The sequence below is a fragment of the Podarcis bocagei genome, assembly GCF_964188305.1.
Source record: "Podarcis bocagei genome assembly, chromosome: 1".
Taxonomy (NCBI): domain Eukaryota; kingdom Metazoa; phylum Chordata; class Lepidosauria; order Squamata; family Lacertidae; genus Podarcis; species Podarcis bocagei.
Genome location: NC_138125.1, coordinates 87,297,927 through 87,312,962, shown reverse-complemented (window position 1 = coordinate 87,312,962; position 15,036 = coordinate 87,297,927). Strand labels below are relative to the sequence as shown.

The following is a 15,036-nucleotide window of genomic DNA, read 5'->3' as shown; positions in this document are numbered from 1 at the left end:
AGGCTGGAGCCGGCCACTGGGCTCGCTCTGCCTGCGGGATGCTCGTGCTGCGGCTCTTGCTACTGAGCGCGCCGGGGAGGCGCTGAAGATTTGGAGCGAGGGCGCCGCCGCCGCCGCCGCCTCACCAGGCCAGGTGGACGCCTATGAGGGAGAAGCGCCACCGCCTCTGGAAACGGCGTTGCCTTCCGAGCAGATGGACCCCCAGCTGCAGGAGGTGAGAGCGCGGCGAGGACGAGCCCGAGGGTACAGTCCCGCCCCCTTCAAGCTGCTAGTCCCTCGACGCTAGGACGACTCTTCTTCCCCTGCCTTTGCGCCCCTCGCCTTCCTTCAAGCGCGGCGGCGGGCGCGCGGAATCCCTTTCTGGCCGGCCAAAGAGGAGGGGTAGCTCCCCGGTCCCCAGGCGCCCCTGCTAGGCTCGGCTGGGCTGCCGTCAAACGGCTGAGCGAGACTGCCCGGGCGGGGGGTGGGTGTGTCGGGGGTCAGGTCTCGTTTTGATCCAAGGGTCTCTGGCGGAGGGTCGAGGCTGAGGCCAAGGGCTCCTCTCCCTTTAGATCCAAGGAGCAGAGGGGGGCTTCTCTGCCCATGAAAGGTGAAGGAGGAGCACCTCGTTTTCCCCACCATCCTCACACTTAACCCTGGCATTGGGAAGAAGAGGGGAGGGGGAAAGCTGCAGGGTCTCCAGTGCAAAACAGAACCGGGTCCGGTGGGGACCTTTTGGGAGCAAGGGGTGATGATCCGTTTGCTAGACCGGGGCTGTGCTTGTCAAGCTTCGCTGGAGCAGGAGTTTTCTTCTGGGAGGGGAAGGCGGGCGTGAGACAGTCTGGTTGCTGTGGGTGTCCCTTAAAACGCCCCGAGAATCTCCCACCCTGTACAGTCTATTGGTGTCCAAGCCTCTCTCCAGTGATGACAAGGGAGGCTTTGAACCTTGACTTGTTGGGATGCAGGGGGCAGATTTGGCACATCTGATTTCCTCCTTTGCTTCTGCCAGGATGGGTGCATCCTCCTGTGTGAATGAGTAATATACCCCAACAGATGCGTTAAACCCAGAACTCGTTCTGAAATGGATGAGCCATTTGGGGATTTTATGTCTGTCTGTGTTACTAATTCACACGCTGGATTTTTGCTACGCTCATGTAGCATCTACTCCTCTGTTTCTCTGGGGAGAGGAGATGACAGGGTGCTCCCTTGATTGAAAGTGGCACTCAGCTGCTGCTGTGTCTGGTTTTTTGTATTTTTTTAAGTGAAAACAGTCACCTTACCCTCCTCCAAATGAGCAAATTCGGGCTCTGTGCCCAAGGAATTCCCGTCAATACAGTTGAAGAGGGCTGGTGTGTGTGTGCATGCGCATGCGCACATGCATATTTCCACATGTCCTTATTCAGGATGCTGGACACAGGCAGCAGAAGAAAAAAATACTGGGGAGAGGAGGGGAAAAGGGAGGGCAAAGCAGGAAAAAAAAATTAGTCATGAATAGTCTTGCCTGTTGATTCCTGAAAGAGAAATAACTGTACATTTCACATTAACCGTCTCCAATATTTCCTCCGAAGTCAGTCTTGTTGACTTTGATGGAGTAAACTTTCAAGTTGTAGGAATCCATACTTATTTCATGTGCCAGTTTGTTATTCAATTATAATTTATACAGTACTGTAGGTGAAAGGACCTTTTCTTTAAGTAACCACCAGGGGTCCAGCAACAGTTTGTGTGTGATAGATGAGGGGGGGCGAAGCAATTTGCCTGGGAAACACTTGCTGCCTCACTTGGCCTCTACTACTGCCTATGTGTATTTGGGCTTGGTCTTTGTAACCCAGAACACTTACTCCAAGCACCATTGGTGGCTGCTGCTAAGTCTCCTTCATACCAGGGGCAACTTGGCCTGTTGCAGCCTGCCTTCAGGAGATGGAGCCCAAAGCCCTAGTTTCCCCCTGACCATTGTAACCTGTATACCCCTCTCTTCCCAAGAGCTCCAGCTGTACAGACATCTGACAGGGGTCTTATTAATGCAGCAGTGGGCTACTGCTGTGCAAGCAAGAGTGCCTTCTTACTCTGGCCTAGAAGTGCCGAAGAAAACTAAGGGCTGACAGTGGCCTTGATGTGAGCAGTGATGCTGCGTGCTGCACGGTCTGCTTGTCACTGCCCTTTTCTGAAGCAGCACCAGATGACTGAGCAGTAAATGGCTAGCCATGGCAGTCCTAATTCTGTTTTCCCGGACCATAGTGCGGAAGAGTTGTGTGGGAGCACAGCTAAGCTGTGACTTGGACTGGGAGGTTGATGGTCTTTGGGCCACTTTGGCCTTTGGCTTTCCCCTTGACTGATGCTTGAGGTTTTCCCACCCTCTGTTAGTTTCTGGGCCATTAAGCTCAGTGTCTGAGCTGTCCAGGCACTAAGGGAGCAGGAGCAGATAATGGGTTTAAGGGGCTCCATCTTGCCCCCACCCTCTCTTTGTGTTCTTTATCTGAACAGATGTTTTTATGGATTCCACCCTCCTCTCCCCTCTTCACACAGCAGGCCGTGTCTGCTGTTTCCTCCCCCAATTCTCCTTGCACAGAATGTGGCTGGGAGCTGCTGTTGCACCCTTTAACTGATTAACCTAATGCTGCGCAGAGCGTCTGGTGCCTGGCTGTAATTGTAGGGAGCCCCATTAGCTCGCAAAGGAGCATCTTGCCCCTCAACCCTCTGTGCCCCAGCCAGTATGGAAAGGACTTGAAATGCAGGCAGAACAAAGTATCAGCCCTCCTTTTACATCCATGACAGTTCTTTGCAGCACTTCATACACACACACAGAGACAGACAGACAGACAGACAGACAGACAGACACACACACACACACACACACACACACTGCTCAGTAGAAGCATGGCTCTATAGGGCAGACATTGCAGGGACCAGGGCTTTTCTCAGTAGTCTTCAAGCATAGTTGCAGGTACCTCTAGTGGGTAGTCAAGTAGCCAAAAAGGATCTGCGCAGGAAGATAGAAATCTGACTTATTCTGAGTCAGACCATTGCTCCATCTAGCTCGGCAGTGTCTCCAATAACTAGCAATGGGTCTACAGGATTTCAGATGGGAGGACATTGCCAGTCCTCCCTGGTGAACTGGGATCTTCTACACGCAAAGCAGCATGTAGCTGCCCTTGGCTGGAATGCCTAAGTTTGTGATTCTTTTTAAAAAAAATAAATACTGAAGGGCACTCTAGACCTGGTTAGAGGCACTTTCCATATTATTTATTTATGCATCTATTTTTACATTATCCAAGAGCTACGCTTGTTACTGGAAGAGATTCTGGCAGCCCAGCACAAATGCAAGACACTACAACCAACAGGCTAGGTTTGCTCCTTTGCTTTTAAATTATATCCTACTTTTCTGTTGAACAACTTTCCCTGCATGTCTGTGGGCAGGAAGTGGGTGACACAGAGGATGTGATTCTCTGTTATGTCTGCCTTTGGGGACTGTGGCTCTTTGGGATGAGCAGGGAGGTCTGGGTCAAGCTCTGAGAAGCTGCTTCTCTTTCCACATCCATTTCTGGTTTGAGCGGCTCATCTAAAGCTGTGAGGAAAATCAAACCTAAATACAGCCATCTGCATTTTTTAAAATATAACTAAACAGAAGGGGGGGGAGAAGAGCAGAAACAGAAATGAGGCATAGCAGACCAAACAACAACAACTAACCCTCTTCTGAAGTCTTCTAAAACATAAGAGTTTTCTCCTCCCACAGTGATGGAAGGTCAGGAAGGAGGTGGGCATCTCCCCCTGCCCCCCTCCACTGGGGAAGAGGGCTCCCAAGGCCTGTTGGGTGTGCAGTGGCTGAAAAGGTGTCATGTTATCTACCTAACCTTCAAAGATGCCCCTCAGCAGTGAGAGCAGATAGTCTTATATGTAGGAAGATTAGAGAGGGATACAAATCCCAAAGCAATTGCTTTGTTTGGTGGGGGAGTGGGAGGAGGAGGAGGAGAGCATGTACAAAGTCAAGACTGAGAAAAGCATATGGGTGGATGGATGGAGGCTGAGATGAGGAAGCCGACTGTGGCAGGAGGGACAGAGTGTGGACTGAGGGGGACGTGTGGGCACGGGACTGCTCATATTTGCTTGCCCTCTTGCCCAGCTGGCTGCCACTTCTGTGCTTGGCATGATTTGCTGGCTGGATAACTTGGCTTCAAGCAGTAGCTCCGTGCTGTGTCTTGAGTATATGAAACAAAACAAAACCACACAGCAACACTCAGAATGGGCTCAATGGCTTGAAGGGCATCCCCTGTGGTATTGTGGAAGTCCTGGGTGGCACAGAGCCCATTGTGCCTTTTAGTGCCTCTGCATGTACGGTGGGCAGGCTGCCCTGCTCTCTGGGGAAGCCTGCCAGCAGGCACGGGCACTTCCCTTTGCAGGCTGAAAACCAGAGAAAACGGTTGAATGGTTGCCTTGCTCTCCCTTCCCCCTCCGATCTCAGAGAAGCCAAATCTCCCACAGTGGTCTAGTCACCCTGGCCGGCTTCTTCCCTGGACATGTAACCAGAAGCAGCTCAGCGAGGGAGAGGGGGGAGGAAGATGACTGCAGCTCTGTGCCTGGAGGAAAGTGGCTTGCAATCGCAATGAAAACTCCTGCACAGCTGAATGTGTGTGAGAGAAAGAACCGGGTGGTCAGGGAGAGAAAATGGTGGCGAGGGGTGTCCAAAGGGAGCTGTAACTATGACAGTGTTTTCCCTGTATATCTGTGGGCAGGAAGTGGACGGCCACAGAGGATGTGGTCCTTGTGTTTGTCTGCCTCTTGCTCTCTGCCTTTTTTGTGCCAGGGCTTTTTTGGGATGAATGGCGGGGAGGCCTGGGTCAAGCTCTGAGAAGTTAAGAGGTACTGCTTATTGGATATAATGTATGAAGGGAGGTATAAATGGCAGTATGAACGATTGGAATGTGCTATAAAGAAACAAATACGAATGAATGTCAACGACGCTGAAGGAAGTCTAAAATGTATGAGATGTATGCAATACGAATATAATGTACATATATGGAATACTAATAAAATTTTAAAATGCAAAAAAAAAAAAAAAAAAAAAAAGAAGTTGCTCCTCTGCTCTCGTCATCCATTTCTGGTCTGGAGGGTTTGTCTGCATGTTCCAAAACTTTGTGCCTCGCTTAGCTCTCTGAGGAGTTAGGTGGCTGCGTTTTTCCTTACGCCATCATCTTCCCAAGTGACTTTTCTTTGGTTGAGAAGATGGTGGAGCCACAGAGCAGGGAACAACCTGTGTCTAAAACCCCTTTGTTGACTCTTTTGGCTCCCGAACAAGTAGCTTGCCACCATAGAAGGGAATAAAGCATGTTCAGCATAAGTGAAGGTTGGGTTATTGTACATGGGGCATGTTTGGCCAGGGAGATGGTTGCCCCACTGCTCTCTTCCTTAGAGACAGGGATGATTGATGGTGTGTGTGTTAGGGGTAGGAGATGTAGTGCCCTCCAGATGTTTTGGTCTATGACTCTCATCAGCCTCAGCCAGCATGGTCAAGGATGATGGGAGTTGTTGTCTGCAACATTTTAAGGGCACCACACAACCCCGCTGAACTCAGGAGGCGAGTGTGGCACTGACTGCCCTTATCTGAATGCCCATTTTTTGATGTAATAGTGCTGAACCAGATGTTGGTTTGATCTCACAAGACTAATTATTATTGTTTCACTTATTACACATTACAAATTATTATTTGTTCGCTTATTACAACCCAGTCCTTTCCTCCAGAGAGTATAGGGTTTTCCGTTTTATACTAAAAACAACCCTGGAAGGTAAACTAGACTAAAAGAGAGAGAGAGAGAGAGAAATAGGCCCAAGGTCACCCAGTGCAATTCATGGCTGAGAACCTCCTTGGTCTAACCAGTATATCTCACTAGAACTGAATTGTTATGTTCAAGACACACACCTTTTTGGATATATGGCAGGGAAGATAACATGGGCCAGAAAGAAAAGCCTCAGGAGGGGTGATCAAATAGGTTCCTTATGGGCACTTGAAGGATATTAAATGTGATATGGAGGCATACAGTGTGATTGGCTGGGCAATTGCATTTGCATTCAGAAATTGGGGTACAATCAAAGGGACAATCTAAGACTGAGTGCTATTGCGTTCAGGTCCTGCTTTCAGGCTTCCCATGGGCATCTAGCTGGCCACTGTATATGCAGGATATATGGAGTAGATAGGCCAGTGGCCTAATCCTGCAAGGATCTTCTTATGTTCTTATTTCACATGTGTGTGTTTTTCACTTGTGTGCAACATCAAGATTTTCCTATGTAAAACACTCATTGTGGTTCATATTGCCAGACACCAGCTCAATACACAAATTTGGTGGCAAGTTAATGAGTGTTGAGTATTTGGCTGGGGAGAGGACAGAGAAGTGAATCAGCTCCTAAGAATTTCTAACTCCTTCCCCACCCCCTTTTAAAGATACCAATGCGTCATTCATTGTAAGGCTACTTAACCATTCTGAAAAATTAAGTTTCCAATTATATAAGAAATATCTCTTCAAGAACACAGGGTAGGTGTTTGGGAATGCTTTTTGTTTTTAATGTTGTTGCATTGCATTGCTTTCTGTGCCACCTTTGTCTATTAACACTTGGAGTAATTGCAAAGTGGGGTAGTACGGTTAGTTATTACATTGTGAATCCAACAGGGTCCCATCACATTAGCAATAAACAATTAACAAATATAGTGGACCACAGCTTTTGTTAGGAAGAAACAACTGGCAGCCCAGCAGCTCAGGCTGGCCTCCATAGCATCCCCCTTGGCCTCCGATCCCTGGGATGTGCTCCCATTATTATGCACCTTCTGAGCCCCTCTTTCTGAGGCAAAGCAACTGGAGTCTTGTCCAAAACTTGCGTCTGCTCACCTTCAGAAGCTCTTCCAGAGTTTGTGCAAACACAACTGAGATGCTGAGTTGCAAGAGAATTTTAGTAGAGTTTCTGTGGCTGTTCATGACAAAGAGAGGGATATAACTAATGAGCCCTTTGCTAGTGACTTGGACCAAGATGCTAACGTTCATCAGGAGGAGACACAATAAGATCCTAAGTAGAGCTTGCTTGTTGGATCAGGCCAAGGGCCCATCTAGTCCAGCACCCTCTTCTCACAGTGGCTAACCAGGCTGCCTGAGAGCTTTGCCAGAGCCTGCTCACCCTGGCAAGGAGAGGGTTAATAAACCTTTGTCTGTGTTTTGACATGTAAGTGGACCCCTATTTAAAAAAGCAATAGCTGATCATGAATCTAGGTTCCTTGGTTTGTTCCTATCCCTTATCTAATCACCCGCACACCGATGTACATCTGGATTTTTTAAAACCTTGGAGGCTGGGATGGGTAGGTTTGTGTCCGACATCTACTGCTTTCATTCCCTTTGGATTTCTCTTTCCCCATTACAGAGAGCTCCAGTGCTTGAATTTTGCCAAGGTCATTCTTGAATTTCATTTCTGTCCTCTTCCAGCATTTGCGATTCCCTGGGGGACAAGAGGGGGAATGAACCTTGCATCTATTCTTAGGCAAGGGAGAAAGGCGGATCCAACAAATCATGAACCTGTTAGCTTGACTTTGGTCCCACCCTTTTTGCTAGAACGAATCGTAAAACCATCCGTCTTGAGGACGGAGCTGATGTCACCCTGGAGGGGTAGCGTTGTGGTGTTTAAAACAACAGCAGCCAGCACAGCTCTGACGAGGATGCTTCGTGCCAACCGGCCAACGGGCGTGCGCTCCCTCCTCTTTCGAAAATGTGACTGGCCTGATCTATGCGAGGAGATGGGGGAGGGATGCAGTTTGCAAATGCACCTTGTCTTTCAGTAAAGCACTTTGGCACAGCTCCATACAATGTGCTCATGCAGAAGCTCAGAAATGTGTGGCTGCCTCGCAGCAGCTCCACCAAGCCCACGTTTACCTATAAACGAGCTCCCTGCTAATGCTTATCATTCTAATAGCTTCCTATGAAAATAACAGCTGGAACATTCACCCAGATCTTATTTTGTTGTGCCCAGAGCATCCAAGCTTGTGATGGTGCTCAGCTCAGATGCTGAATGCAGATGTGTCTCTGCTCAGATCTTCCTAGTATGGCACAAGAGAGAGAGAGAGAGAGAGAGAGAGAGAGAGAGAGAACTCTTGGAATGATGAACATCCCATAAGATCAAAGTCAAAATGCTACTCTTTGTAACAGAAATGGAGGAAAGTGTGTAGTGCATGACTGGTTCATAGTCACAAAGAAAGAGAGTGGAACGGAGCCCTGGGTGGGATTTAAAGAACACTCGCCATTTTTAACCAGGCACGTGGATTCATCGAAAGCTCCTTTGACATGCCAGTGTTGTAAAGTAGGTGTTCAGCCTCTTCATCAGAGAAGGCTCTAGAAACAAAAACAATATAACATTAAATAATTAAAGTCCAGAGAGCTGTATTTTGAGAATTTGATAGTTTTCCATAGAAACGCATGTCATTTTTGGAACCAAATATCTTCAACCAGTGCAATGCCAGTGACACACACTGTTCTGCTTTTTCTTATTTTGCCCCACTCTTCTATTCTACTAGCTGTTTGTATGGCTGAGAAAGGTTCAGATACAATTCTTTTTGGCAAGCGTGGAAAAAAGAAGCAGCAGCTTAAGCTGAACGAAATTGGAATAAAAGACCTATAAGTCTGAAGTGGACAAAAATAATTCTGTCACATCTGCAATGGGATCTGAGTATGACCCAAATCTGAGAAACATTCATTTAAAAAACGGGGGAAAGGAGAGGGGGCACTGAACAGACTATTGATTAAACTGCTGGCCTCCTTTCACTTGTGTGTTAACAAAGGAAATCAGTAGTGAATAGATGTTTTAAGAAATATAAAGCTAGGAAGCCATGTAGTTCTAATACTCTATTGGCTTTGAAGCAAAAAAGCAGCTGTTAAACATTTCCGGCTTTCATAATTTTTAAATATGTTTTATTTTAACCCTCATCCTTCAGACATGGCCAGGTGAGCTGGTTAGCACAAAACTCTGATGTTGGCGATGTGTTCAATGGATTGCCCAAAGACATGAATGCACCTGCCACAGATCAGCAGATGCAGCAGCCTTCCCCAACTCAGGCAATGCCTTATGGTGACTTGCAATGCACAGTTCTAGGAAAAGGCTGTGGCAGATGGCGCCATTGACTCCAGCACCAACCCTGTCGGGTAGCCTGGAAGCAACAGAGTGTCGCGTCCTATTTCTCTCCCTGTTGGCCACCACCCACATATGCACTATTTATTTTATTTTATTTATTACATTTATATACCCCCTTTATCTTCCAAGGAGCTGGAGGTGGTGTACATGGTTCTCCTCCTCCCCCATTTCATCCTCGCAACAACCCTGTGAGGGGGGTTAGGCTAAGAGATGGTGAGTGGCCCAAGATCACCCAATAAGCTTCATGGCTGAGTGGGGATTCGAACTCTGGACCCCAATGAGTTCTGACTGACAGACGACTTTGTCCAGCCAACAGGAGGAGTGGGGCACAGCCAGGAAAATGGCCATGGGTCTAGAGGACGAAGCAAGCAAGGTGGCTACAGGAAGGCTGTCAAGGTGTTAGACATCAACCTTGCCTCTGAGTGCCTATTGGGGAGTTGGTGGGAGTGACCCAAACCTTTCCACCCAGACCAAAGGGAGGATGCTGGGCAGTATGCCTTTGCCTTCATCCTGGATTGTCTCTTCCAGGGGATGTCACTTGATTATTTAATGCTTGTAATGTTGATTTGACCAGCCTGTGAAGTTTGAGATTGTGTGTTAAGGCATTTGAATTGTAACTGCAAACCCCACCCATTCAGTTGGTTGCATGACTACATTATTTGTACACATGTAGGGTTTATGTGCATGATGAGGAATCCCATAAAAAAGCAACCAATCAAATGCATTCAGGGTGAGGGAGGGATTCCCCCCCAATCCTATTCTCTCTCCCCATTCTCCCCAATTTATTCTATCCTGATTGGTCATGTGGATAGTGCTGTTGGTTTAAACTGGTTTGTGCTTCAAGTGGTATATACATTCTGCCTGTACTATTCGATGCCTGTAACAACTTATTCATGCATGCAGGCCACCAGCTGATGTAGAGCTAACCACACAACGAACATTCATGTGTCAACTATCCTTAAAACAGAAATGGTTCTATATTGACACAGTTCAGTATCCAAAGGCATCAACAGTTGGGAGAGTGTCTGATGGGCCAGGAGAGAGCTGTCATTTGTGTCTATGTAGATGGAAGCAAATATCTGTACATTCTCCTCATTTTCAGTGATGGAACAACTGCTTGGTGTAGCTCAGTGTACGAATTAGAATAAATTATCCATATTAGAATTCTACCAAAGGGCCTTTGAAAGTAGCATCAAGCACCAGGCATCTTAATACCATGCTGCTGAGTTGTCTCCACTGTCATGGTCATCAAGGAAGTCTGGATCGTGGAAGGAATTTTAACCTGCCTTCCCAGACCTTTGAGTACAGTACAGTAAGCTGAATTCTCACCTCTTCTAGATTGTGGAGAGGTAAGAAAAGTTCAGGGGGAGTCATCAGTGTGGAGACAAGAGCTCCTTTCCAAACAGGCTACCTCTTGCAATCCACTCATCAGAATTTGTGCGTATGTAAGAAGATGGCAATGGTTTTACTTTGATTTTTTTGATGCTGACCCCATGCGACATGCTGTCACTGTAGATAACAGTGAGGAGTGCATTTGCACGTTAATTGCAATGAGGTGACTGAATAGATGTTGCTCTGTGTTTTCTTTTTTTGAGAGACAGAGAGCAAAGCAATTGCAGAGTTTGTGTGGAAGCAGAGTGGAATTGAATGTCAAAGGGAACCCTGAATGCCCACTCTTCAGCAAAAAAACCTCCCCAGTTTCTTTGCTCCAGCAAACCTTGTTGCCTTGATACACAATGGACATGCAGGGTTGCTCAGTAAGGTGCAAACACTTGGTGGATCTGGGCAGAAGGGTGACACGGGAGCTCACCTGCAGCGCTTTAAGATCCCAGTAAGGCGACTACTAAGCAATTCCCCATATTGCCATTTGTGGGAAGAGTAGATGCAGCTGCTACTACAGCTGAGGACACTTTTGAACCAGTAGATCAGGGAGCTGGAAATTAGATTAGTCTAAAGGCATTGCTTGATTCCTGTTCCCTGGGGCGGTGAGTCTCCAGCCAGATCTCGCTGCCTGTGACCTTGCCTGGATTTGCAAGCTAAGCACAGCTGAGGAGAGTGGGTGGGTCTCTGCTGCAGGGAAGACCTCCAAGAAAGGAAGGGCGGTGTCAGCTGGTTCGCCCTGACCTGCAGCCACTGATGGCGCAGCCTGAGTTTCTCATCTCCCTTGTTATTTCCTTGCTGCTTGCTGACAGGGCAGCCTCCCTTTTTTCATATCAATTGCTCTTTTAGGCAGGTATGTATGTTGTCTCATTCTTGAAAGTGAAGAAGGTATATCATCTCATGATTTGTTAGTCTTGCAAACTGGGAATTGCTGCAGTCCCCTGCAACCCACCTTTCTCTACCATGAAAAAAATGACACTGACACAGAGAGGAGCAGGATAATTTGTACTTGGTTTCTCTGCTGTCCCATAAACCTAGTTTATGCATGGCAGTATCACATATATAATTACATTTGGGTGTATATAATGTGAGCAGAAGTAGTAGGTTCCACTTAAAAGATGTAAAGGGATAAATTCTAGCTGGAAAATGCTGGAAAAAGAGTATCTGAGCATGTCAAGCTAACAGATGGTGCTATTTAAAAAAAATAATACAGAAAATAAAAATGAATGTGAAACTGAAGATAATCATGAATAAGCATAGAGGTATTGACTATTGCTCTGCCATCATCATTAATTCAATCTCTCTTATGAATGCCAACTTAGTACCTGTTTCAGCACAAATCTTATTCCTAGACTAAAAACAAGTTCTGTATTTTTTGCTCTATAAGACTCACTTTTTCCCTCCTAAAAACTAAGAGGGAATGTGTGTGCGTCTTATGGCGCGAATGCAGGCTGCGCAGCTATCCCAGAAGCCAGAACAGCAAGAGGGATTGCTGCTTTCACTGTGCAATGATCCCTCTTGCTGTTCTGGCTTCTGAGATTCAGAATATTTTTTTTCTTGTTTTCCTCCTCCAAAAACTAGGTGCGTCTTGTGGTCTGGTGCGTCTTATAGAGCGAAAAATACGGTAGATGTCACGCACACACAAAAAATAGTGCTATCATTGACCATGAGTCAGTTCTAACTATTGTACACTCTTGTATCCCCCTCTCTCAAAGCAACTCTAGAGAGCCATAGCAGAAGATTTTCCCACGCAGTAAAACATTGCAGTGGTTATGAAATGCAGTATTCACACAATAGAAAAGAAGTGCCAAACAAATGGATAAAACCTGTATACTGTATTCATTACCGTTTTTCCTTCTGCAGGTTTCTAAATGTGTTTGCAAGGGCATCCCATTATTGCAAAACTGACCACTTAAGAAGTCTCCTTGCCTTGTTATTAGAAGTGTTATTGCCTTGAAGCTTATATGAAATTTCTAGCTAGCCCTTACTTTTGGAGCGCTTCATCTCCTGCTGATTTGCCTCCTATCTCTGCCTCTTCCCATATATCCCTTCTTTCCATTTTGCAAAAGCTCATCATCCTGGCCCATTCACCAAGCTGCTTCCTCTGGTCAACTCCTGATTGGTAGTTCATGCTCTCTTGTCACACTATTAACTGTTTTGAAGGTGTGGCTGAGCCATTTCCGAGACGGGACAGTAGGGAGCATGTAAAGGCTGAAGACAGGCTCTGTTTGGTGTGAAGAGAGGCAACAGGTATCCAGCCTAAGAGGGAAGGCATGCTTGTCGAGGTTCAGGGGAAGACCAGAAGGCAAGGTGGTGATGGTGATAATGATGATGATGATGATGGGTGTGAGATCAGGCTGTGGAAGCGCAATGCTGTTCGAGAAGTATAAATGAAAGTCCCCATCTACGATCCATGTGGTGTGGCCTCCCTTTCTGAAAGCCATTATTGATTCCCTCCTCTCCAAACCTTCCTTGGGGACTGATCAGATAACCCTTTTTTCTCTTGTGGGTATAGTGGATGCTCTTCCCACTGGCAGTGCTCTTACTCCTGCTTCCATTAGCTAATTTCTGTTTATATGTATCCATCACTTATTCATGATCCATTGGATCAATCAGAAGATGCATTTGTTGAAACCTGATTCAGGCCTTATGTGGAGACTGTAGGCCTCCCCCAATGCTGAGGCCAGGAGGATAGGTTAGCAATTTTGATAAAAGTCTTGTAATGTGGCCATCAAACCACAGGGCAGGAACTTGGTTCTCGGCTCTTTGTTGGCACATGCCAACTGTAGTGGTTCAAAATACTCGATTTCTCCCCAAGAGATGCGCCATAATGCCCAGGGTGTTAGACTCCTGCTACCAAAGACGGCAGAACAGGGATCTATCTCCTGCTTCAGATAGTGTACCCCCAGGTGAGTCTTTCACTGTACATCTTCTACCATGGGTGAAACAGAGTCGAGAGAAGGACCATCATTCACTTGTAAAGCACACAGAAGGTCCCACATTTAATTCTTTGTGTTTCTGGTTAAAAGAATTAAGCAGCAGATAATAGGTTCTGCTTGAGCTCTGGAGAGCCTCTGCTAGCCATGTTAGCCAAGGCTGAGTGACTTCACCCTGTATCCTGATTTGTCATCTTTTTGTTGTGACTTAACACATCTCAACAAATAAAAAAGTAAAGTGCTTACCATTGAAATGTGATACAGAAAGCATGCAGAGAGTAGCCTTTCCCATCACCTCTCAAGTCACAGGCCAGACACCAAATTGAAAGTGGTTTTTTTAAAAAAAATGAAAAATCCCAACATTCCCCACCCTTTTCATCTTCTGGTGTTTGAGCTTTTCAAGTACACTGTGCACCACGGGCATAAGCTGACACATTTTTAGCTCTTGAGTCAGGATCCCATGAAACTCTGGAATTTTGCAAGACCCTGAGGTGTCTTCAGGAGAAAGGTTCTTCTGGTACATCTAGTCATGCAGCTCATCTGCAACCAAGAACAAACATGAGCTAAATCACCATGGAGAGGCATAAAGGAAGCAGGCTCCCTGCATTCATTGCCATAGCTTGCATTGTAGCATCCTGGCTCTCGACCAGCCCCCCCCACCCAGGCTGCCCTTCTGCTGATAACCGCAGTGGCTTTGCAATCAATCCTTCCTCTGTAGGTTTCCCATAAACTAGGCTGGCTCTTCTTGCCTCATGTTGAAATGTCTTTTGAGGTGGTGCAGAGCTAGACATGATTTGAATGTTGATATTCATCAAGTTGGATATTAAATCTCTTTTGCTAGACTTTTTTTAAAAGACAAAAATGCTGTAAAGATATTCATATGTAGGTCATACTCTCTCCCTCTAACATTTCTGTGAAGCCACACAATTTGGTAGTGACGTGGAGTGGAAAAATGGAGGGGTTGCCTAACCTCTTCACTGATTTGCTGCATCTGTTCTCCAAGCTGCCCTCGTGAGTTGCATTTTCTCCCACGGGGTTGCGGAACATATTGCTCAGTGCTTTTTTTCTTTTTAAAAAAATGTTTAGGGGTACTCTCATTTTCCTACTCATATTGAAATACCGCCCCTCAATGAGGCCAAACTTAGATTCACAAAATGTTTAGAGGTATGCGTACCCTTGCGTCCCCCCCAGAAAAAACACTGATATTGCTGCATTGTATTATTGCAAAGCGGTTAAAACTCATTGAATACCATTTAGAAGTAAGAATTTGCTTGTTCTGATTTTGCACACTGGGTTTAAATCAATATTTCCTGCTACTGTAACTCTAGTCATGTCTGACCTCTGAGGGAAGAGCAAAAGTCCCATCTCCAATGCGTGACCTGTTTGCAGAGAGGGACATTTGCTGCTTTTATTAGCAGCAAATTAGGAAACATGTTTCTGAGTGTGTATATCGAGTGGTATCTTTTGGAGGTCAGGGGAAGCCCCCAATTTGGTTTCATCCCCCCCCCCCCGCCTCGGATGGCCTTGTTTACCATTTCTGCTCAATTTCCTCATTTCGAGAAGATGGTAAAATATGTACAATTTAAAA

The 15,036-nt window shown here is 46.4% G+C and overlaps 1 protein-coding gene across 1 annotated transcript in view; it reads left to right on the top strand.

Moving 5' to 3' along the window:
* The first annotated feature begins 32 nt into the window (after positions 1-32).
* The window catches only part of LOC308573345 (unconventional myosin-X-like), a 76,900-nt gene continuing 61,896 nt past the window's right edge, over positions 33-15,036 (top strand). The window contains exon 1 of the mRNA XM_081170179.1: positions 33-214. Within this exon, the coding sequence (XP_081026305.1) occupies positions 194-214 (21 nt within the window). The 5' untranslated portion in view covers positions 33-193. The remainder of the gene's footprint in view (positions 215-15,036) is intronic.